Source organism: Sceloporus undulatus, chromosome 2, assembly GCF_019175285.1.
Source record: "Sceloporus undulatus isolate JIND9_A2432 ecotype Alabama chromosome 2, SceUnd_v1.1, whole genome shotgun sequence".
Taxonomy (NCBI): domain Eukaryota; kingdom Metazoa; phylum Chordata; class Lepidosauria; order Squamata; family Phrynosomatidae; genus Sceloporus; species Sceloporus undulatus.
In genome coordinates this window covers 295,916,720-295,943,295 of record NC_056523.1, presented here as the reverse complement: position 1 = coordinate 295,943,295, position 26,576 = coordinate 295,916,720, and the positions used below count along the sequence as shown (strand labels likewise).

Here is a 26,576-nt window from a genome sequence, read left to right as displayed (position 1 = left end):
CACAGTGAAGGTATGGTGTTTCAATGATGCATGCATCCTAAGAGTCCAGAAGTCGCACCAAAGCCACGCTCCAGCCTGGAGCATGGCTTTGGTGTGGCTTCGGGACTCTTAAGACACATGCATCATTGAAACACCATACCTTCACTGTGACTCGAAGCAGCTTATTTTGGATTTCTGTAACAGGCCCTAAGTGAGTAAGACCAGAAGTGGGCTCACTTGGCTGCAAAAAAAGGCAGGTTGAGGCAAGCGACCAAACTTTTCCTTCTCACCCTTAGTTAATAATAATAATAATAGGATTTATTTATATACCGCCCAATCACTGGGAATCCAAGTGGTTTACAACAGAGGGGATAATAGTTCCCTGCCCTCAGGCTTACAATCTAAAAGACATGACACAAAAGGGGAAGGGAATGGTGAGGAGGGGAGGGGATCAGGTTCAGCATTCTTCTCTCCCTCTGAGGCCTGGACCAAGGCAGATGGACCGGAGGGAGGGCTCTTCTTCTTCAAGCTAGCCCTGATGGAGCTGGGCCAGTCTATTCTCTCCCTCATAGGCCGAAGGATGACAGTTGAGGGAAGAGCCTCTTTCTTCAGGCTAGCCTGAAGTTGGTGGGGAAGAGTCATTTGCCAAAGGATTTTTTTCTATAGAAGGAGGAAAACATTCAAAGGTTTCTCAGTTACCTTGCCAATTGAAAAAAATCAGATGGAAATGTTCACTCCTTCTCTTTTCCCTCTGATCCCTGGTAAGCGAAGGGCACCCACGTCACACTTGAAACACCTACGTCACACCCACTGGCTACCCAAAATCAGCATTAAAGTGGAATTAAATTATTGCCCTGCAAATGGCAGAACAGAAGAAGGAAAGGAGGTCAGTTTTTGCATTAATGAGAAGAAACACTTTCCAAACAGGCTTCCACTAGGAGAAGAACAGAAGAGGACTGACATCATATGATATACCCCAGCCAAAGACATATTATCCTGTCCTAGTTGCAATCTACTGTAATGTTTGATAAAAACTTAGTAATTAATCATTATTTTCTCTGTCAACATCTAACCAGGAACACATCTGCAGAGTGAACCACGAACCCAAAGTGCTTAAGAATTCAACTGTTTCTTCTTGCTTGTTGATGGTATGAGGCATGTTGCAGGCCACACTGTGTCACTGGAAAGCTGTGTTTTGCTTGTTTAATTAACATGCTTTGCAGGTTTTCATTACGAAACTATGAAATCCCATGCTGATCTTTTCTGAACCAGCAATTGATTTTGACATTTAGAAAGATTAGAAGAAATGTGCTATTACTGAGTTTACATATGTGGCAAGCATCTAAAACAACATTTAAATTTGATTAAGTAATTATTAATGAATAATAGAGTTTCTAACAGTGACATAAAATCACAGATATGAATGCTCATCTAAACTAGTTAAAGCAGTGCTTAAAATACCCTAGTTCCCAAGCTAACATATAAAGTGTTAGGCATCTTCGATCCATTGATTCCAGTGAGAGTAGTAAAATCCCTTAAATTTTTACTTTTAAAGGTTCAGGTAATTTTAGATTCAGCTGTGTTTTTAATGGTTTTTTGTTAGCTGTAAGAATAGTAACACTTCTTCATAGTCTCTGTGTCTATATAAGTGGGTTTTCACACCTGTGAAGAACTTCATCCAGAATATTATAGAACTGAGTATCTTGGTGGGAACCCCATCACCTCCAGCATGTCTATCCTAGCCTGTCAAGCTATCAAGGAGGACTCAAGCCTCCGCAGCCACCACTGCTGCTTTTGTTTTCAGGGTACCACAACCCCCTGAGGAAATGAATGGCGGCAGAGACAGGAACATGGAGGACTTAGGTCTTCACACCACATATACACACTGTCACTACTGCTTGCCTCTTTGGGGTACCACATCCCCTCAAGGAGAAGGTGGCAGTGGGTGGAATGTGTAGAATGTGTAGCCCTCCACCACCAATGTGGCAGACTTGGGTTTTTAACACACACACACACACACACACACACACACACACACACACACACACTGTTTTGTTGGTGGGGTATCAAAACAATATCCACAGTATGTGTCAAGTATGCCAGCTACGCACTGATGTTTGCATCATCTATACCCTCCAGCTAAGGCACCAATGCCAACCTGGTTGCTTTCTTTAGTTTTATCACAACTGATCTCTAGGCCATTTGAACCCATGGCTACTTTTCACTTTGAATGTGGTCTTCCTAGTGCCAGTCACATCTGCAAGATAGTCATGTGAACTCACTGTGCTTAGATGTGATTAACCTTAACACTTTTTTCCACTGTGAAAAGGTTATACTGAGTTGTGATGTTATCTTTCTGCCTAAGGCTGTCTTGCAGTTCCATCTTAATCAGGATATCATCTTACCTACCTTCTATCAACAGCCATCTTTGCCATTAGAGCACATTCCTGCCACTGCCACCTTCTCCTTGAGGGGATGTGGCACCCCAAAGAGGCAAGCAGTAGCAACAGTGTGTGTGTATGAAGAACTCAGTCCTCCATGTTCCTGCCTCCGCCACCACTTATTTTCTCAAGGGGCTGTGGTACCCTGAAAACAAAAGCAGCTTTATGTTGAGTGCACCTTTGCATTCTGATATACAAATAAACTGTTTATTATGGAGGTTCAAAACATAGTTAGCAGGTGTTGCCCAGAGGCTCCCCAAGTGGGTCATGGAAAACACAAGGCTTTCTTATGAACTTGCTAAAGGTCCTGTACCAAGTCCTGACTTTTCAGCAGCTTCATTTCAAGGTGTTTCCTTTCCAGACCTTTGTAAAGCAGCAACATAGTTGCAGATGACAACTTTGATAGAAAACTACAGATTAGATACCAGAGATAGAGCTAATGTTCCAGTTAGATTGCACACTCTTAGATTCTTCAGTGAGCTGACCCACCATCCTGTCGTAAGCTGTGGTAACCACCCATTTCTGTGAGGCACAGAGACCATGAAGAAGAAGGTTGGGTTGCTTATAAGTAACTGTGGTTCTTTGAGTGGTCATCTGAACCCTCACACAGACCCACCATCCCCACTTTCAATAGACTTTGAAACTGAGGGGTGAAGCATACAGGACAAAAGGAGTGACCACTTCCACCCTGATCGCTCCAGGACCGTCACGACTGGACACCGTGGTCCCAAAGCCAGCTGCTGCCACAGTCCCAAATGGGATACCAGCAGGAGGGACTTTTTGCCATTCCCTTTTCCCGGCAGCTTCAGGCTGCATTAGCTGGCCTAAGAGTGGCTTCCAGGAGGTTTGGGGGTGTGCATCGTATAAATGCTATGCTTCTGAAGCAACTGGAAGCCACTTTATTTGGCCTGTCTGATTCGGGCCTAGCTAGGATAGGCTTGCTAGATAGGGATGGAGGTTCCCTCCAAGCTATTCAGCTCTTGAATATTCTCAATGAGGTTCTAAGCAGATGCAAACCCATTCAAACAAACACAGTTACAGGTAAGCAACCAGTTTTGATTTTGAAAAATGTACAGTATTAGAAAAATTGCCAGAATTAAAGAACTGATCTGTTACGTTCTGACACAAACTAGCCATTCTTTTAGGAACCCTTTCACTATTGTATTTTTTAGCCTTTGGCATGCATTATCTTCAGTGATCTTTAGTGGATCAGAAGTCAGTTCTTAAATCTCATTATGGTAGGAGTAACACCCGTTTAGAATATTTGCTGCAGCACTGTCATTATTATCTATACTACGGAAGTCTTTACTCCTACCCTCTTCAAAAGAGCTATTTTCAATATTTGCCTAATCTTACTCAGTCATTATCCATGTGATTTTGCAGACAGATAAAATAAACAGGTCCAAGCAGTGATTCATTCTCCCTGGTTCTTAACTGCAGAAAAAATGCATCAACTAGAAAATCTCTTAAATTAGCTTGATAATCTGAATTTATTTGAGGAAACTTCCAGGGGAGATACAACTCTGTCAGATGGTTTTGCAACAGATTTTGACAGGAGCAAATTGGCACCTTTCATTATTTATATAAAAAATAAATTCAGATCTACATACATATAAACTATGGATATCATTTCTAGGTTTTAGTGAATTACTATATCATCAAACAAAATCCTTATTTGTTTTAAATCAGTCTGTCCACATATTCAATACCTAAATTATTTGAAAATGTAGAAAGAAGCCACCATAAAAAGCCAAAATAATTTTATTTGATCTTTGCTGAAGCTTGAGCATCTACAACCAGGATACTGTACCATTCTAAACTGGATTATTAAGGAATACTGAAAAAAATGTTGTGAACACTATATTATTTTTTAAACATGCTTGTATTATTCTTCTGAGCCTTAGCTGTAGCAAATGTACATATCTCTGTTCATCTGTAACAAACGTGTATCTGACAATCACTGCCACTATCTTCATGCAGTGTACTTACCTACCCTGGTGCTTCCTCACACAGAACTTGTGAATCGCTGAGGATGCATGTGTGTCTAAACATCTTTGGAAGGCTATTTACATGGGCCATTGCAGAATTTTGTGTATGTGTGTGTGTGGGGGGGGGATTCTACATCCCTGGGTGCTCATTGGGAACTGCATTCCCAAATGAGTGAAATAGGTGGTGAATTGGAAACCTGAATACATCAAAATATTGTTTAGTATTTTATAACAATTGAGGACAGCTTAAACATCTGTTTTGGATGAACTTTTGGAATTCTACTTCAATAATAATTAATTACATACCACAAGTACTTCAAGGATTATGGGGATATTGGGCCCGAACAGACAGGCCAAAATAAAGCTGCTTCTCGTCACTTTGGAGGTATGCTGTGTAAATGATGCATGCATCCTAAGAGTCCGAAAGTCCTAAGGACTGGAGCATTGCTTTGGCACAGCTTCTGGCCTCTTAAGATGCAAGTGTCATTTAAACAGCATACCTCCAAGGTGACCCAAAGCAGCTTTATTTTGGCCTCTCTGTTTGGGCCCATTGTCTCTTTTATAGTTTAATTTCAGCTTGGCTGTATATGTTTGTATTTTACTTTTATAAAATATAGAATAGGTTAATTTTAATGAATATGCATATATTTAGGAAGCTCAGTCATCAAGTACATCATATTGTTCATGTAACTTAATAATAATCTAAGTAGTTTGTTGGATGGAAAAAATGCCACTATCTACTATGCCAAATTCACATTCAACAAAATAAAGTAGACAAGTTTAGGTCATCTGAGTTGAGGAATCTGAAATGATTTGTCAGAAACTAATTTAATTTGGCATCAGCAAAACAAAGAAAGAAAGGAAAAGAAAGAAAACAGCAAAGTAGTCTTACCTATACTTCTTTCTCTTTTTCTTCAGAATAACAAGGCAAAAATAGCAATAGCAAAGAAAAAGAGGAATGAGAAACACAAGGAGATATTAATGGGAGAGGATGAAGAAGAGAACATTTAGGAATGGTTTTCATGTTTGTGAGATGGTATTCTGTGAAGGTTCAAGAAAAAAACCCCAATTATTAGCAATTTCAATTTCTAGTTGTTTCACAGCCCCTTCAGCAATTACCTAGTTACTATGTCTCTGGAACCAAAGCTAGGATTGCTCTGTTCACTGTTTGTCATTCTGTGTCTTTGATTTCTGAGAGTTGTGCTGATGAGTTGGGAATAGATGCAGAAAGACATGGTTCATACCCACCGTTCACGTAAAGAGATTATTTAGTGGCCTTGGACAATTTGTTCGCTTTCATCCTAACTGTACCATTTCCATTTCCACTACTGTGTCTCAGATGTCCTCCTTAGCAGCAGAGCTGGGAGATAACTATCAGAGCAGGGAGCAAGGTGTCCACAAGAGGTGAAAAATATATCCATTTATGCCCACAGGTAGTTCAGTGAGAGGTAGCATGAGCAATGTCTGTGCACAACTGAGGGGCTTTAAGCTGCACCTGCACATCAGCAGAACCTGATACAGAGCAGCTACTGGTTTTCACTGCCCTTCCAAATAGAACTGGGGATGAGGGTCTTGAAGTGTGAAGCAGGTAGTACACTATATAGTCTCAGTCATTGTCTTTGTTTATGAGACCTTGAGGTTCATTTTTGCAGTATCTGAACCAAGGAGGCAAAACTCATTGGAATATTTTGAGTCATTTCAATCTCTAGCACTCCTGAGTGGAATACCTTCCTTGTTGGTAATCCCATAGGATTTGTTAGTCTCTACTCCCTTCTCTTGAGGGTCATAAGTATCAACCAAAAGAAAATTAACTCCTGCTCTTCTTCACAGATTAAACAGAAATATCTCTTGAGTTGAACTCTGAGGCATAATTCTTTTTAATTAAAAAAATCTATTAGATGCCAGTCTATACTGTATTATGGTCCTTCTTTAAGGCATGTTATGAACAAATAGGAGATAACTAATAAGCAAGAGTCATGACTCTGCTCATCATTAATCTCAGGCATAAAAATCGGCACCTGCTTTGACCTAATAGCTTTCATCTGATAACACAAGATCTTCTGATTTTTGTGAATTTTTGAAGTTTTGGTTCTGACTTCACCCTCACATGGCTAATTTGACATTTTGCTCACTGCTGTAAAAAGTTAGCTTTGTTCAGTTTTTGCTGTGCTGAAAGGATTCAAAACTACATCACTTTATCCTTTCTGCCAGCTTGCTTTCTACCATCACACAGGACAGCCCTGCAGTAAAGGTCTACTAATATTGTAGCAGACATTTCTTCTGCGAGAAGATAATTTGTCATAAGAAAGCTAAGTGAACTCACTCACACGTACACATGATTTATACTGACGTGTAGGCCCACATTGTTTGTGTGATTTCCGTAATATACTCTGTAAAGTGTAAAATGGGCTAATAAAGTTTGAACTAAGCAGAAAGTAAATTGTATTATTCTTCAGCTGTTGAAGTGATTTTGTAAAATTCTAGACCAACCTAGAATTCTTCATCACATTGATTTTAATATTATCCCATAGAAAGAATTATACATTAAACCTGCAGCACAATGTGTTTGTTCATTCTGTGTTGAATCTATTTTTTTTTTTTGACTGACTGACTGAAATCATTATTGGTACCTGTACAGCATTGTTTTTTCCCCCTCTTGTAGACTATGAGTACAGAAGAAGAACATGAATGCAGACTAGATAAAGAAAGCTACCTCTGTGCAGTATGCCTGGATGTCTACTTTAACCCTTACATGTGCTATCCCTGCCACCACATCTTCTGTGAACCCTGCCTACGCACACTTGCCAAAGATAACCCAATCAGCACTCCATGTCCTCTGTGCCGTACTGCAATTACCCACGTTTTTTTCCAATCAGGTATAAAAGTTTTTAAAATAAACTTTATCAGTTATTGGTTTTTCCTGATATGTAGTAATGAACAATTGCTTGAACTTTTAAAAGTACTTGTTGAGATCTAATTAAAGCATAGCCACCAAACATATTAAATTGTAATGGTCATACTCAAAGAAGTCTGGGCCAAGCTAAATATAATAACAGTAGTTCTGTACCTAAACCTTTGTCCCAATGTGCAGAGAGCTGGAATATACATTTCAGTACTAAAACTAGAAATTGGTAGGAAGTATATTGATAATTTTAGGAGGGTGGGATTGGGGGAGGGGAGACCTTGTTGTTATTTACTTGTATTTTAAACTCTGTTGTTACCCGCCTCAATCCCCAAAAAGCAAGAGGTGGGATATAAATTATTATTATTATTATTATTATTATTATTATTATTATTATTATTACTGTACCCTTTCCTCAAGCATGGTGGTTTGACTTCTCACAGTATCTCATCCTCTTGAACTTTTCTGTTCATCTGGAATTGGATTCCAGGAAATTAGTGCTAGGAGAAAAACATTTGGTGAATTATTGACTAGAAAGTACTTCTCACTCCAAAATACACCCATCCCCTTCCTTTGACACTGCTAGGATATATATATGGGTCTAAGCTACACATGGTAAATGCATTGTCCTCCAGTGTTGTGGGACTGTAGCTCCCATCATTAGTCAAGATGATGCCTGTTAGAATCAAAGTTCATCAAGTCCCCGCCCCTTGTTTCAGCACATGGACACACTGCCTTCTAGTCAAGCATGAAAACAGAGACTGGATGGTCATCTGTCAGGAGTGATTGTGTATTCCTGCATGGCAGGGGGGGTGGACTGGATGGCCCTTATAGTTTCTTCCAGATCTATCATTCTATGATTCTACGAGCATTTGTGGCTACTAATTTTCTAATGGCTTCCTTAAAGTGCATGAAGAACAGCATTCTTGTCGTATTACTAAATATTTCTGTAGTAGAAGCGAAAAAGAAAAACAGAGATTTAAGTAGAATTGACTCTAAATTCTCACACACAGCAATCTTTTTATTTCTGTAGCATAGCCCTAGGTACCAGACAGCTGAAGTCTGTCTGATGGAACAGACCCAGAAGCATGTTGTAAAAAGATCTGTACAGTACAATTATTTCACAATATGATTTATCTCAAGTGGTATTTCAGCTGCCATCATAGCATCCCCATTTCAGTACATTAAATTTACAGTAATACAGATCAATCTAGCCACAATCAATTCCTTGTACATTTTCTTCAGATGTGCATCTTTTTAAATGTATCTGTCAACATTATATGGTTGTGTATAGACATCCTGTAACTAAAAAAAGCATTTTTTCCTACTAAGTTTACAGTTACAAACCGTAGCAACAGGGGGAAGAGTAGTCAATATTCTCGCAGGGTCAGATGATATATAGTTGTGATTTGATAGAAATTAAAGATCTAGCTAATTTTTCATTGCACTCTCATTATGTATCATATTCAGATATAATTTCTTGGGTGCTTTTCTAAAGAGGTCTAGATTTTGGCCCACAAAACCTCTAATTAAATATATTTTTGATTAAGAAAAAAGGTAATCAACCCAATTAAATAGTTAGATTTGACAAAATGCTGGCAGAAACAGCTTGTATGATTATGTTGGTGAGGCAGATTTTGTTGTTATTGTGTGCCTTCATGTTATTTCTGACTTATGGTGAGTCTAAAGTGTCCCTATCACAGAGTTTTCCTGGCAAAATTTCTTCATAGGGGATTTGCCCTTGCCTTCCTCTGAAGCTGAAAAAGCAAGACTTCCATGGCAGAGTTGGGATTTGAGCCATGGTCTCCCTGAGTCCTAGTTCAATACTCAAATTATTACACCATACTGGCTCTTTACATCACACTGGCTCTCTCACTGCAAACATAATGAAATTCAGTAGTGATGTTGTTTGTGTATATTGAAGTTTTAGGTGGTGGCTTTTCTTGCACTAGGAGCAGACTGGATGATATTTTGCCCATCTTTAATGGAAGGAATGTGACGGAGTTGTCCTGTTCTGCCTATGGTTACACACATTTTTGGACATCCACAAGTGGGTGTAATATTTGAATACAGCAGACACGAAACAACCCAGGCCTGAACTAGAGTCCTGGGTAGAGGGCTCCCAACTAGCTTACATGTATTTGTTTTCAGGCCCCTGTTCAGTAGAGTTGTAAAGAACATTTGCAAATTTTTCTCATCCTTGACAAGAATAGATATTTTGGCAAATTTAAATGTGTTACAAGAGTGTTCACACACACACACACACACACACACACACGTATTTCTGTTGCAGATTTCATTATAGATAGGGGGAAATGTATTTTGTTCAAAATAGATGCTTTGACAGGTTGCATCCCCTTGTCTGAAATTCTTGGAACCAGAAGTGTTTTAGAATATTTGTATATACATAATGAGATATCTTAGAGATGGGACCCAAGTCTTAACACAAAATTCATTTATATTCCATATATACTTTTTATATACTGAAACTAATTTTATGCAAATATTTTAAAAATAATTTTGTGCATGAAACAAAATCTGTATACGTTGAACCATCAGAAATCAAAGGTGTCACTATCTCAGCCATCCATGAAAGTTTTGAGTTTTGGAATATTTTGGATGTTGGAATTTCAGATAAGGGAGACTCAACCGCTATCCAAAATTAAGTTGTATTTGTGCACAATACTATATTTCTGTATAAAACAGTGTACATTATGCAAAGTAGGATGATTTTTCTGCAGATGAAATTTTTGCAATAAAATCTTGAAATGCCCCCTCTCCGCCCCCCTAAAAAATATATCAATGAATATGCTAAAATATCTTGATCTGGCTAAGTAGGAAAAACCTGGACAAATTCCATTCTGATATTCAAAAACAAAGCAAAGCTTGTCATCCCTCCTCTTAGATATCATCATGACACACCTTGCTCCTGTACCACTTCACTTTCAGCCAAGACCCTCCTTGGCATCCTTCTACTGTGCCTCCACCTCTGCTGTGCTGCACCTCTTTGGCCAGCTGCATGCTGGGTTGCCATTTACTCCCTCAGAACTATTTCCGCATATTGTATCTCAAGCTTTTTCCTTCCAACCCCTACTACTTTCTCCTGCAATTGGGGGGATGGCAAAGGGGAGCAGGAAAACTGCTTTTGGAGTAGATATTGGGCATAGAGAGAGAAGAAAGACAAGATAAAGAGGAAAATGGACAGGTGAACTGCAGAAGAGGATGGCACCAAAAACGCTATCTGAGCTGAGCTATGGAAAAGTGTTCAGAGACAGAGCATGACAGTCAAGATGGGGAGAAAGGTGGAAACCAAGCACATGAAAGCTAGTAGTGGAAATTAGGAGCAGAGAAAGATGGAGGGCTAAAAAAAGATAGAAAATGGACGTGGATAGAGATGCCTATTGAAATGAATGCATGGAGGAATGAAATGGTTTCACAAAGACAGGAATAGAACAAAGGATGTCACAGAGGATTGTGAAAAAAGTTTTCAGGAGTAAGAGTGGCTGAGGGAAGAGCAAGAGAAGAGCAATGGTAACAGCAGAGGGAAATAGAGGTTGTTTCTAAATATTTTTCAAAATAACATTGTTCTAAAGAGCAGGCTCTTACACAAGCAAGTGGGTAGGTCAGTGGATGGATATATACACGTTTTGGCATGCCCCAAAGCTAATCTGCAGGTGAATTGATGCTTTGGGGTGGGAGAGAAAGAGTAAAAAAAAAAAATAATAAGCAAGTTGCTGATATTTCATAGCACTCAGAATCAGTTTCCTGAGGCACTTGCCTTCACCTCTAATGGTAGGGTCACCCGCAGTATTGAACACACAAAAATGCTTCTGTTGGCCTCTAAGTAACAGGCTGGTAACTTATCTGACCACTGGCGTTCTCTGCTTCTTTTTATTTTCTCTCTCCCCCTGACCCCCCAAATTGCCTAATCTGTCTCTGTCATCCTTGATTTCTGAAAGAAAAAAAATATAAAGATTGTGCAGTGAAAAAAAAATATGGACACCAAAGTTCATGGGAATTTTTCCAGAGACCAATTTGGAACAGCAAACTGGGGAAGAAGCCAGAAACAAAGCCATTGGAACTCATAATATGCTGATCAACTTATAGTTGACATTCATATGACAAGAACCACAGCAGATCATTAACTCCATAGTACATGAAAAGGATTCAGACTTTATACTCTTCTAGATCCCTACTTAAGGGATTGCCTCCTTCCGTATAATCCACCCCGCACCCTCAGATCCTCTGGGAGGAATTTGTTGCAGTCCACAAAGACCAGATTGATGGCGACCTCCCAGAGGACTTTTTCCGCGATCGCTCCCACTTTATGGAATGGCCTGCCAGACGAGATCCGTCAAATTACGAACCTAGAGAGCTTCAAGAAAGCTGTCAAGATGGATCTCTTCCGAAAGGCCTTCCCGAAATAGAACCTGGCCATATAATGCTCCCCCCACAGACATATATAAGCGAAGACTCTGCCCACCATTATTTTATTATTTTATTATTGTTTTTAGATTTTATCGTTTGTAATTTTAATGGATAGAATTGTTTAATCCTTTTTTAAGGGGGGAATTGTATATATTGTATTTTTTAAAAGTTGTATGCTGCTTTGATTGTAGTAACAAAAAGCAGGATATAAATTAAAGTTTTATATTTTATATTATATTTATCTGCTTATATAATTTGAGTAGAGGGGAAGATAGTTGGTTATTTAATCCTTATAAGCTTTGTCTGATATTGCTTTAAACTACAAAAGTTAATTAAACCTCAGACTGCAGCTACATAAAGTTTACAAACAGGTTCCTTTATTGCATATACTCAGCTCCATTCACTATTAATAAGATACTTCAGTTTTTAAATTGTTGCTTATACTTAGGTTTCTGAATGCTTTCTTCCTAGACTGTAATCAGATGTATAGCTAAAAATGTTAAGATGTCAACATTTTTTTAAAAATGTCATAAAGCCATAAATAAATGTAGTAAAGTACAGACTTGCACCACAACGTGAAAATTAATTTTGGCTAAAAATCCAATCAAAGTAACGTTTGTTGTATTCTGATTCTATACATGCTTAATTCCAAAATTAATAGACATTATCATTTGAGCCCTGCTATTGTAGGAGTCCGTGCTGTACACAGAACTGCTTTTGACAGTCTTCCAGATTTCAAATCTGGTTTCTCAAGAGAATGTCTGCTCAGAATTGTGAATTAGGTGGAGTAAGACTGTAGTGTTGATCTTCATGGCATATACTTAAATGGTTTCTTGAAAGTAACAGGTTTATCTTTAAAAGCCCATTTCTTTCAGATTCCTAAATCTTTCCAAGTCTGAAAAAAAAACCACCTTTGAAAACCTTTAACAATTACATATAGGCTATGAAGTGGTTACAGTTTATGTAAAGTATCTGATTTTTTCCCCTACATGTTGCAGAACTAAACAATTCCACAAAAGCTCACTTTCCTATGGAATATTCAAAGCTGAAGGAAAATTTTCAAGAATCAAGTTTATCAAAGTGGCCTCTCCCTACCTGCAAGAAAGCATTTAGAGTTATTGAAGGTAATTATTTATTTATTTAATTTATATTATTTTCTCACAATATAGGGCCCAAAGCAAAGATCCCTTTCCTTTTCCCTTTCTACTTTGATACTCTGCATTTCTCCAGAGGCCTTTCCTGATTAAAGTGCCTGGCCATAGAATGACTGCCCCTCACATCATGTATCAGCCCACCACTCTGTCCTCGCTGTATTTTTATTGTGTTTTTAATAGATGTTTTAATTGTAATTTATTTAATCCTGTTTTAAGGGGGGGGAATTTGGGACATAAATTTGTAAATGTGGATTTTAACATGTTGTAGCTGCTTTGATTGTCCTGTCACAGAAAAGCGGGATATAAATAAAAGTTTTATTATTTATTGGTTTTAGAGATTAAGGTTCTTTGTATGGGTTAATTCAGCACATGCATCTCGTATAGGAGAAAAGAGGATATGTTCTTTTAGAAAGGGATGTGTGTTGTTCCTTTAGTGAAAATCATTTGAAGGTGAGATCAGACAATACACTAGGTTCTGTTTTCCATTTAATATAATAGTTTAACTTCTTATATGTTTTGTGCCATTTGTTGAACCTTGCCTATAATTTTGATCGCATCCATAGTAAAAGGTAAATGTTTAGATACAGAATGCATATCAGAATAGTCCTGGGGCACCGCTTTGAAAGACAGAATAGGGCACAACTGTTTAAACATCTTTTTAACACTGGCAGAATACTTGAGGCACCACATACTGAGTTCTAATTGTTGCACATTTCAGTTCAGAACATTTTGTTTACTTATATTTAATTAATTCTGTATAAAATTCATCTTAGGCTTGTTTGTTGTTCATCTGCCTAATATTGCTTTATGTCATCACTTGTCAAGTTTTGTTTTATAATAGTAAAGCTAAAAGATCTCTTTCTCCAAAAACCCTCTCCACAAATTATGAGGACCATCTTTCACTGATTCAGTGCTGTGCTTCTTCATGGTTCTTAGACATGTACAACCATAAAGTTCGGAACTTTTTTGCCTCATGACTGATGAGAAGTTGGGCAGTAGCAAAAACAAGCTCACACTAGTTCAAAATATAGCAGATTTCTAGTTGGAACCATCATGTCATGACTTAGGACATTACCACACAAGCCCTGTTCTCACTGCTATCGTACTTGTTAAAGAAAACGGAATTATACCTGTTTGTGAGCAGCCATTCTTGCATGCCTTCTCAATTGCACAACTATGCTTCTTCTGCCATCACACCCTTCCTGACTTTCCCTTAACTCTGCTACCTTCCCTTATGCCCTACCCTGCATGCTTTTGGGTTTTTTTATTTTTTATTTTCACTTTTTCACATAGTTTTAGAATTCTGTTACTGTGATTTGTTGGGTTTTAAAAAGAAAGAAAGAAAAAGAACAGTAATTGGGAATAGGATAGGGACAGGGAAAGAGGAAGAGGCACGGACACCACATGACTGCCACGCTTGCAACTGCCCCAGCAGCAATGTTTCGGCTGCAGTGACTGGTGCAATTTTGAGCTCATTGATGGGTTTCACCTGTCAATGAAAAGGAATGCTGTAACCACACTTCAGGGACACAGCGGCTATAGGTCATGCAATATGTATTGCCAAAGTGGCTTTTTTCCAACTCTAATTGCAGTTTAAATGCCACATGTGATAAAGTCCTTAGTGACTGATTCTAGGTATCAGAGTCCAGTACTGTGTATTTGTAGCTCTCTTTGATGACACCAGACATTTAATCCAGATTGGAAGGTTCATTCTGGAGTCCTGTATTTAGGACTGGTATGCCACTTGACATGGAAGTATATTCCAATAAAGAACTTTAACTGGGTCAGTCAAGGTCCGTCTTCTTCACAGAAAGTGTTTCTGTGGCCTACATTCTGTTAGTAGATCTGCACCCATGCAAAATTTACCGCAAGCAAAGACTATGCTCTTCTCCTTTTTCACTCAGTGCTGCTGTTTTACTTTTCTTCTGCTGAGCAAGTATTTTTGTTGTTATGCAATTCACATAACTTCAGCAGAGGACATACATTGTTGCTCGTATTCGTGTTTCCTGAATGTCACTTTGAAAAAGAATAGTTATGTAATGTAAAATGACTTATCATATAAATGCAACTTTCACATGCTGATTGAGCTAGATGTCCAATGAAAAGAAGGAACCTGAAGACATACTGTAGTGCTCTCATACAGAATTATCATAGGATTACTAGGAAACCAGAAGATAATTATCCAGTTTCCTGCTCTATACTAATATATCCCATTGCTAAGTCTTTCCTGCTAATTGTCTTTTTATGTCTTTTCCTGAAACTGTATAAGGAAGAAAATTCTGTAACCTCTCAAAAAGTTTTATTGAAATACTATAATTGCTTAACATTTCAATAGAACTTTTTATAAAGGAGGGGATCTTATGCAAACAGACTTCAAAGCTCCTGACAGAGAACATTCCTGAAATTATCTTTGCCAAAAAATTATAACCTCTCATCTTCATCCTTGAATATTTATCTGGCAATAATCTAGACCATCCTTCTGTCTCACAGGTAGCATCCATACAAACTCATTGGCTTGTATTGTCATGCTGATGTTTTAATTGTCTTACTCTTTGATGTACACCGCTGTGATCGCTGGAATAGCGGTATAGAAATAAAATTTTATTATTATTATTATATTATTGTCAAAACTGCTCTTCAAAACTTTCCGTGATAAAGTGTCCATCATAAGAGATCTGCTTAAATGTTTACAACTCAGTGTTGTTTTTTTCTGAAATCCTTTTGCAGGTCTCCCTTTCTTGCTCTTTCTGATTCTTTAACTCTTTTAGTTGTTGATATTCTTAAGTTTCTTTCCAGCTCCTGAGCCTTCTATATTCTAGATCAAAAATGAAATTAGGCTTTATTCCATTAAAAAAATGCTACACCAGTGCCAGCTGAAATATAGAAATCCATCCTGTCTGTTTCCTGCTAAAAAATAACAATTCATAAATGAATGCAAAGTTTGTTTTCTTTAATGGTACAAAACTGATGACATATTCAGCTTGTTGCCATTAGTATCGCCAGCTCCTTTCTGCATTGCTACTTATATTATGCTTCTCAAATATTAATTATGCCTTTAATAATGATAATGATAATGATAATAATAATAATATTTATTTATATTTTGCTTAATCACTTGGAATCCAAGCGGATTACAACAATACCTGTTCTACTCTGCATTAATAATTATATTTCATTCTACTCATTTCTATACATTTCCCTGTGAATTATAATTTTGAATTTTGATTCCTTTCTTCAAAGTACAGTCCATCTCTGCCAATTTGATAATGCTTACATATTTTAGAAGTGTAGTTTAGTAACTCCAAGTCATTAATACAACAACATCCAATATCCACAAAACAGTGACACCTTTATTTTGACAACTAAAGCTGCATCTGCACTGTAGAAATAATGCAGTTTGGCACCATTTTAACTGCCATGGCTCAATGCTATGGAATTCTGGGATTTGTAGTTTAATAAGTTAATTAGCCTTTTCTGTCAGAGAGCTCTGATGCCACAACAAACTACAAATCCCAGATTCCATAGCATTGAGCCATAAAGTTAAAGTGGTGTGTCAAACTGCATTATTTCTGCTGTGCAGATGCAGCCTAAAAAGGCACAAAACACTCAGTAAAAGTATAATGTTTTGTGGGTTTTTCTTATTTTGTTATATTTTGCTACATGGCTATCCTAAATATGTTTCCAAGTTATTAATGAATATATTGAATAATAATTGGTATTAAACATAAAAACCATAAATTATTGCCATTGCTATTTGTTATATTATCAATTGATAATTAGCATGCACTTTCCATTATTGTCCTTTGATAATTTTGCATTCATTTTCAGTTATTGACTAAAATCAGACTAGAGTAAGGCTGATGCTAACTGTAATTTGAATTATCAATAGTCTCCCTTCTCTTCCTTCTAACCTAATTAAACAAAAACTAAATAGGAGAGACATTATTTTTGTTATAAACACTGCTATGCCTTTCACAAACAAATAGCCATCATAGGATTTAAAAAATCAATGAAGATTTGTAAGATAGTGCCCAGTTCGTTTCTCATAACCCCACAATAGTACACCTTCATGGTTCTGCTTCAAGCCTTGAAACTGGTTGCTGTCTTTCCTTACTAAATTGTATCTTTGGACTGATAAAATATTTATACTATCTCAAAAGCCTTCTAGGTCGCTCCTCCCAAAGGCCCTATGGGCCATGTTTTAAACATGATGCATTCTTTTCCTTTTCTCACCTTTCTAGATTTCCTGTACACAAGATTCATTGCTACAGAGAGTTTGTGAATGTTTTGAAGTGAAATACATTTCATTATTAAGAAAAATAATAATTTATTTGAAACTTCATGGTCCCATCAATAAAAACACAACATCCAAAACACAGCTGGAGATTTAACTGGAGGTTCCACTGCTAAGAAAGATACAAAGAGGCTCCCAGGGACAAGCACACCAGAGCTAATAAGCAGGAATACTGCATGAACTAAAAATCTAGTTGCTCCATAGGGCAACCAGCATTTTCGGCTTTCCACTGAAATCCTATGTGAACGCCATCATCTTAATATTGCCTGATAGATAGGTTTCAAGTTGCTCCCAATAAATCTAAATGCCTCTGCCTTCCCTTCCTCCCACCTTGGCAAAACCATCTATCCCATTTGTGCATCCTGAGAGTCTAAGGGGGCGTTACTTGGCAGATAAAACGGATTATATTGGAGCGATTCTGATTCGGATTATGTTCCGGGAATAATTCGAATTTTTTCCATCGTTTCCATTACCAAAAGGGGCAAATTACCTCGATTCATTTAGACCCTGTTTTCGTTCCCATTTATTTTTATTATTATTATTATTATTATTATTATTATTAACCTTTATTTATAAAGCGCTGTAAATTTACATTTATTTTAAATCGCTTTATTTTAAAGTGGATTAACTTGCTCCCCGTTCCCATTTGTGTCCACAAGCTGTCAATCAAGTGCGTAGGCTTCAGACGTCACAAGTCTTGGGGTTTTTTTGGGGGGGCAGCCAATGAAAATTGGCTGCATCCAAGGCTCTTCTGTTGTGTCTCCCCAGACTAGAAGGAGGCTTGGCAAATCGGATCAAGGAGGAGAAGGCAGCGGGCTTCCTTATTGGGGAGACAATCTTTGGGGAAGAGAGAAGATAAGGCTCGATCCCCCCCCCTCAGATCCCTGGGCGTCCAGGCTCTCCATTCCCCAAAATCGCTTTGCCTCCCCCATTGCTCCTTGGGCTGTTTGTAGGGCAATCAAGCAGGGATGTCCTGCAGTACCCATCCCATAGTTCCTCTGAAAGGAGCCTCCTTTCCCAAAATTGCTTTGCCTCCCCCATTGCTCCTTGGGCTGTTTGGACGGCAATAAAGCAGGCATGTACTGCAAAGCCCACCCCATAGTTCCTCTGGAAGGAGCCTCCTTTCCCAAAATCGCTTTGCCTCCCCCATTGCTCCTTGGGCTGTTTGGAGGGCGATCAAGCAGGGATGTTCTGCAATGCCCATCCCATAGTTCCTCTGGAAGGAGCCTCCTTTCCCAAAATCACTTTGCCTCCCCCATTGCTCCTTGGGCTGTTTGGAGGGCAATAAAGCAGGCATGTACTGCAAAGCCCATCTGCTGCTCAGACACTCAGGCAGAGGTGAAAAAAGAAAAAAATAGTTTAAAATGGTGTTCAATGTCTTTCCTCACACATCGGTCTATGAATGAGGAGCAGAGGGGAGGTTGCAATCCACCGGGGGAAAGTCTATGCGAATTGAAGAAAATGGCGCTGGCAATGCAGAAAGAGAACAAAGAGGGTGACACCCCCAGGCCAGCCCCTTGAGCTCTGTTCCTCCCATCTCCAGGTTCCCGAATCAGACACCCTTTCGTTCCCTTTCGGATACAGCGAATCATACCCCGCTTTCAAAAATAACTTGCTTTATAACCTACTATTTTTTTTAACCGAAATATAGGCTGATAATCCGGTTTAAACATTTTAATTCAATTCTAATTCGAGATGCTGTGGGAATGAATGAGGGGTAATGGAGATTAAATTCGAGCTTCAGTGGGAACAATGCACCCTAAATTCGGATCTTGACCCGCTGTATAGGTAAGTGGGAACGACCCCAAAGAAACCTGAGCAGGCAAAGAGATTAGTAGTAGTACTGCTTCTGAACTTGGCAACTTTGGGACTATCCAAACCGGCCTGAAAGGCTGGCCCATGGGCAGAGTCAAAGCACAGCATCCTGACATTGCAGGCCCTAACTCCGCCCCAGGGCACCATGATGACATGCACCATAATGACACACCTCCAGCACTGCGTCCAGATGATGCAGCTCCAAAGGGGCGCCATACAACCACACTGCCATGGCTATGGTGCCCTCCAGAAGCCAGATCGGGGCCACAGTGTGTGGTTGCTGCAACCCTGATCCAGCCAGGAAAGGGGCAGCTTCAGGCTGCCCCTTTGGAGTGGTCTGTATAGCCCCTTAATCTCCTGAGGTGATCTTACTGAGATGGAGAAAAGGGACCTTTAGAAACAAACAAACAATATATATGATAGAGTTAAAGTAATGAACCTGTGGAATAGTGAAGAATCTAAAAGTGATGGACATGTGGGCATTGGTGCCAATCGGACACTCCAGCAGGATGCCTAGACCTTGGACAATGGCTTAAGTAACCATTGGTTAGCAAGTCCAATATTTGTTAGGGACAAGCTCCATGACAGGAACACCGCACATTACCTCTTTCCCAGAGCCTTCAAAAGTGCAGGAACCTGCCTGAAAAGTAAGTTAAAATCCCAGGAAGGAACAGCTGGTGACTGCTGTGGTACATGCATTTGGCATCTGCCCTAGTCAGTGTAAGAAGAGAGGTACAGGATGGATCCTCTATAGAAGAGTAACTGATGGAGAGCAATGGAATCAGGGAAAGGAATGTGGGAGGTAGTTCCCCCTTGAAGACTGCAGTGAACCACTGTGTGTTCTGTTTCCAGGAACCAGGCTGTAATCTAGCAAGACAGCCCATATGTTTGGCATCCAAGGCAATGGTTTGAATACCTGAATTTTACCAGCAGAGTTTGCCTGAGCAAGGAGATATGTTTGCCCTCTTTGTGAAGCTAATGGCTTTCTTCTATTGGTAGGAAAGAGCATTAGAGACACAGTATTCACATATTGCAAATGGAATGGGAAGGTGGAGACAGGTGCGAAAGGTATATCTATTACAGCATGTTTTCTGCTTTCATTTACTTCTGTGCCATGCACTGACCTGCATTCCACAGGGCTGGTTACCCATCAGTAAGCCCAAGCTTTTAGCATTTATTCTTGGAGTTAACATGTGTTTTTGTATAGGCAAGATGTTTGTCCAGATGTGCTTTCTTTCTGTGCAACTAGCTTCCCCCCCCCCTTCATGGTTTCCTATTACCTATGTTTTTCTGTGTGAGTTCTAAATGTAAGTAATATTGAGCCAGAGATATGCCATGTGCTTTGTCATCTGGATCAAGTAAGGAACCTTTGGCCCTCTTAAATATTTTAGTTTTCAGCTCCAAAAACCCTCAAGACGGTTTAGCCTTTGGTGTGAGATTATAGAGTTGTATTCTAAAACATCTCGAGAGCCAAATGTTCTCTACCTCTGAATTAAAGTTATTGTTTTCTTGTGAGGGATTTTTAAACTGGTGGAGATATTCATTGCCAGGTTTTACCCTTTCCTGTCCATCCAGTACTTCTATCAATCCAGGGACTGCTCTTTTTAAGTCTGTTCCTTTCATGCTGATGTTAATGGAGTGTGTGGGGGGGGGGAAGTCATAACAGGGCTAGAGCTGATAGAAAGTTGTGTTGTCATGGTGGTGTGGGGCATATCTATCAGGAGTTGATATAAAGGTGTGCTGTTGGATTAAAGAATCGTATGTGCTCTTTTCCTCTATCAGTAGTAGGCCAGCCATGATTTCTTGCCATTTTTGAGTTCTCTATATGCATTTGTCATGACAGTGCCATGCCTGGCATCTCACTTGTCTAGCAGGGCATCTGCCTAATCCTTAGCCAGTGGAAATCAAATATAATATTGTATTTAACATTTATTTCATGTAGTTCACAAAAATGTGTGACCACACACATGTACATAAATACCTAAGCTCTCACTCGACATTTAAATAAACCTTTGTTATTGAATTGCCAAGAACACAAATCCCTATGTAAACACATCTGTTAATGACTTTAATACTTTTAAAATATTTGTATAATTTCTTTGTTATTATTTTGAAATGATGTAAGACATATCATCAGCATCTGTGAAACCACCAACTAGTTTATTTAGAGTAGCACAAGACATGCCAAATATTTAAAGAACAGATTTAAAATAGCAACAAATCACATTGTGATATTTCCTTGCATCTCACAGTTAGTTTCTTACACCTTCCAATATCAATAATACTCATGGGATTGGTAAATATTCATTGACATTGGAATGAGGGAGGAGGGACTCAAGCTCCCCCTAAATGTAGGCTAGGAGGGGCTCACCTTCCTACCCTGAAATGATCTGGCAAAATGGGGGCAACAAGACTCCTACCCTGATAATTTCTGAGGAAACCCATGTGGAGACATTAATAAAAAAATATACTAAATGATCAAACATTAAGAAGTACTAAGATATCTACTGTTGTTGAACCCTCTCAGGAATAAACAACATTTAAAGCCCTAAGTGGCTTGGGACCTGGATACATGAGGGAATGCCCCTTCCCATATGTCCCTGCCCAAGGACAAAGATCATCTGGAAGACCCCCCCCCCTCCATGTTCCACCAGTGAGATCAAAACATTGTGCTGGGACAAGAGAAAAGGACTTCTCAGCCATGAAACCCCAATTGGAGAATGCATGACTTGTGCCAACACCCATGTCATTTATTTGTTTGTTTGCTTGCTTGCTTGCTTGCTTTCTGTTCCACCTTTCTCTCCAAAGGGACCCAAGGCAGCTCACAAATAAAAATTCTAAAAACATATTGCAATAAAACAATTAAAACATCAGCTAAAAACAATATAAAATTACAAACATTAAAATCACAATACCCATCCCATATAGAACCCATCCCATGATTACACATTAAAAGCCTGCCTGAACAGAGCCATTTTTCCCTGCTGAGGAAAGGCAAGCAAGGAGGGGGCCAGCCTTGCTTCTTATGGAAGGGCATTCCAGAGGGCAGGAATCCATTTAAGCACCAATTTAAAACTCAGTTGGTCATCAAAGCCTTTGGCTTCATTAACTCATCCCAAATATGGTGTACATAGTTTTAAAACCTTTTTGAATCTATTAAATTTGCTTTAAATTTATTACTACATTTTAATATGTTTTTCATTTGTTCAGTACAGTTCTATGTTTCTAATGCCTATATTGTGCTCCATACCTATGTGATGTAACCTCAAAAACTAAATTAAACTCCAAATAGTTATTTGATGGTTAACATTCAAGTCTCAACAGAAAACTTTCATGTATTAACTTTTTAAAAAAAGACGTCTTTCTCATCTAGAAACCTTCCCTGTATTTGTTATCTTCATTAGCAGCTGTTTCTAGCTACCTGCTGTGAGGCCTAAAAGGAAATTGACTGTTTTCCACATGATTTTCTCAGTATCACACAGTGCTCACATCTATACATAAATTGCTGTGCACAATCATCATACAAGAGTAAATCTCAGTTGGCAAAAATCCTCTGAGCTGTGAGAAATGCATTTACCTTCTCAGCTTAGAATGTGCTAAAATGTTAAGTGTGTTTTGATTTAACTGCTTCTTTTGGTAAGCTACTTAGATAAAAATATATCCTATGTGTTTTCCATCATTTTGCTATTTGTCGTCCTTCTGTTCATAATAAAATTAAAAAGATATTTTTTGCATCATCTCTCATACTACCAACTAATGGGTTTTTGCCTGTTGTTTTTCTTTCAGTTTGGGAATGTGGTGTTTCTTCTTAAATGTTACAGAAATCAATTTCAAGGAAACTAAAACAACTGAAAGAAGGAAGATGAGAGCAGTCTGTTAAATGAATCACAGAGGCCTGTTACAGACAGCCAAAATAAAGCTGCTTCGAGTCACAGTGGAGGTATGATGTTTCAATGATGCATGCGTCCTAAGAGTCCAGAAGTTGCACCAAAACCACGCTCCAGCCCTAAGGACTGGAACGTGGTTTTGGTATGGCTTCTGGACTCTTAGGACACATGCATCATTGAAACACCATAAGTCCACTGTGACTCGAAGCAGCTTTATTTTGGCTGTGTGTAACAGGCCAGAGAGTTCATTTCCCAAAGCAAAGGCTGTCTGTCTGCAATTCACTTAACGCAGTCTACTTTGACCTTATACCTAAGCAAGCAGCTTTAACTTTAAAAAAAAAACCAAATCTGTTTTACTTTTTAAAAAAAAAAACACTAATGCAAAACCCTCTGAGAATGTTTTAAACAACCAGTTTAAATTTCAGCAGTACTCTGGCTATTGTACACAACAGTTACTTGTTGTCTTTATTGTACCACATTCTATATTTGTCTCACATAAAATTACTAGCTCCGTAAGTGCAACACAGCCTCATAAACACAACACACACACCCCGTTTTCTGCTTTCCTGAGACATCAGAAGACATGACACATAATTTAAATCTATAAGGATGGTTTCATTTCTGAAAACATCAAGAGAATCTTTTGTGAAGAAGGCCCAGAAAAAGTGATTGATAAGAAAAGCTTTTCTCTTGTGAATCATCCCAGGTATTTTTGAGAGATCCTCTTAAGAAGCCATGTGATAAAAACCTGCATGTATGTTTGTTATTGAAAATCTTTGTCGTTGTCAGCTATTCTTAATGCGTATATAACCATATGAAAAAATTGAAAAAGACAAAAGAATGGTTTGGAAACTGGATAGCATGCAGTCATTTACATCATATTATTACACTTGTGAGAGCTAGAGTTCCTGAACATCATTATTAAGAGTGCCCCAAACTCCCTCATTGTCCCTTTCTCCCTTACTCTAAATCTCTATTACAAATCCAGCAAAAGTATTGTTCATAGATCCATTACCTTTTCTTTTGGTTAAAGGATTATCATTGTAGTGTAAAAATGTCACTTTTTTAGACTAGTAGAAATATGTTTTGGGAAGAATGGTCACAATAATTCTAAATGTGTGTAGGAGAGATCATATATTCCATATTTTATTAAACTGGATTTTAGTTCTGACGTAGCTTCAAAGCCTCAAATAAAGTATTTTAATATTGTTATGAAAGTAGCTTTAAAAAAACCACAGATAACAACTTCCTTCCTTTTCATGGCCACATAACAGTTGTCTAAAAAAAAAATTCATCATGGCTAAACCTATATTTCCTTCGTTGAATTAAGTACATGATCTTTTAAATTCAAAAACTAGGAGAGTATAGAATGTATTTATTGCATACATAACACATAAGCTGAAAGCTTTAATTTAATATTATCCTAGTTTTGATGCATTTATGGATTTGTAAGAGGCTTGCCATTTCTCTTAAGCCAAGGATTTTTTTTTAATGCTAGAACATAATGTATGCATTGGAATTGTGGTTGTTTTACTTTTATCTATAGAAGTCAAAGGGTTTATCCATTTGTTTCAAGTGGGAAAATTGGGTCAGAAATCTGCCTAATACAGTCTGAGATGTATCTCTGTAGGTTTCCACAGCAAGAACAGTTATAGTAATAAAACTGTGATTCGTGAATGAAGAATGATTACATTATAAAGTCTAATCCAGAGTAAAATGTTATGCAGGTTTGCTTAAATGACACAGAAGTCATCCCCGAGTAAAGTAAAATTTTATGCAGGTTTGCTTAAAATGACACAGAGTACAAAAATGAAAGATTACATATGTTCATCTAAATCTTCTCACCAGAGCTACATAACTGTGCACAGCTCAAATCAGTAACTGGTTGTCATATATTCTTTGATCGTGATTACAAGATCATTCAAAGTCTTGATTGCAGGGAAATAGCCCCTGGGATATTGTGTTCTGTTTGCAATTATAGCGGTGGAAATACCCAAAAGGACTCACATTTAACCAACCTCATTAGAGTCCTCTGCGAAAAACCTTGCTACATATAGAGGATTTATATGTATATAACTATGTAAATAACGAAGGAGCCTCCCTCCGGTTCATCTGCCTTGGTCCAGGCCTCAGAGGGAGAGAAGGAATTGCTGGACCTGATGTCCTCCCCCCCTCACCATTCCCTTCTCCTTTGTGTCGTGTCTTTTAGATTGTAAGCCTGCTGGGCAGGGCAAACTGTTGTTATCCCTTCTATTGTACAGCCGCTCGGATTCCAGTGATGGGGGTATATAAATAAAAAACTATTCATTATTATATTATTATTATTATTATCTGAAGAGAGCAAATAGTGTGTCATCCCACTCATAGGCCAGTCAGTTACGATTCAATTGAAAACAGGATCACTGACAAAATACAGGTGACCTTGTTGTAATGAACTTAAAGACATTTTAAAGCTTTGCTGTTGTTGTTTTTTGTTGTTTGTCATAGGTCAGCTTCAGTTTATGGGACCATGTGAATGAAGGCTCTCCACGAGACCTGATTAACAGTCGTTTTTACTAGGTCTTGAAAATGTTGGTGTGCTTTATGAGTCTTTTTTGTTTTCCTACTATCTTCAACTTACCAAGGATTGCATCTTTTCCAGTGATGTCATATCGTATCAACATACATACAGTACATACTTTATTGCTTTGGCCAATGGCCATTGCAAACTCAAAGAATAATACAATACACATACCTTTCCGATTATATAACAACAATATACAACAAATCTGTATCAGATAGCAACAGTTAAATAACAATTATGTACCACTTACTAACATGAATATGTTTTTAAAGTTCGCAGTTAGGACCCTTTTAGATCAAGTTATACCCATTACAGAGAAACGCACATATCTGCTATATATTTCTTCCTAGTCTTTTTAGCAGCAAAGCAAGAGCAAACACCGCCTACGTGCCAGGTCAAATCTTATTGTGTCATAAGGAGGTAAGTAATTTTTCTTGAGAGTTTGAAAAAGATTTTATTATTGATTAAGGGTTAAAAAATTCAAAAAGCTCCCTAGGACTCTGTATACAAAGAGACACATGGTTAATAAGACTTTTTTTTTTCTTTTTTTTTTTTTTTTTTTTTTTTTTTTTTCTACCAGATCCTTCTGAATAGGGCAGCCAAACACATCTCTGTTCATTTTCCGACCCTTTTTAAGCCTTCCATCTCTTTCAGCTGAATCAAACATGTTAAACCTCAGATCTTGTGAAAGCAGCTCAACTGGAACAAAAGCTGAGGCTCGTCAAAATAATCCGGATGATGATCATAGAATTGTCTGGGCCCCCCCCCCCCCCCCCCCCCCCCCCCTCTTTATCTAACAGGGGCACATGGATGATTCTGGACAGTATGTTACATCTGCAAGGGTAGTAAAACTTCTAATATTGTATACCCTCCTTTCCGGTAATTCGAACCCGCCATCACTCATTTGAAAGCTTCATACTTATTAATTAATTGGACTGCCCCATGAACCCATTATTAACAAGTACTCCATTTTAAGTTGCAAAAGACATTTTCTGGTAATCTAGAGTTTGGCACTCTTGGATCTTTAAAACCAGTAACACAAAATATTTTATCTATTGGCTTTCTAAAGTTGGAAACAGAGGTTTTGAGAGATGAATCATAGCATTTAGAGTGTCACTAGGAAAG

At 38.3% G+C, this 26,576-nt stretch overlaps 1 protein-coding gene across 1 annotated transcript in view; it reads left to right on the top strand.

Annotated features, from left to right (window-relative positions):
- Positions 1 to 1,026: 1,026 nt before the first annotated feature.
- Positions 1,027 to 26,576, top strand: part of RNF180 (ring finger protein 180) — a 43,922-nt gene continuing 18,372 nt past the window's right edge. The window contains exons 1-3 of the mRNA XM_042454340.1: positions 1,027 to 1,127; positions 7,071 to 7,284; positions 12,737 to 12,862. Coding sequence (XP_042310274.1) covers positions 1,125 to 1,127; positions 7,071 to 7,284; positions 12,737 to 12,862 — 343 coding nt within the window. The 5' untranslated portion in view covers positions 1,027 to 1,124. The remainder of the gene's footprint in view (positions 1,128 to 7,070; positions 7,285 to 12,736; positions 12,863 to 26,576) is intronic.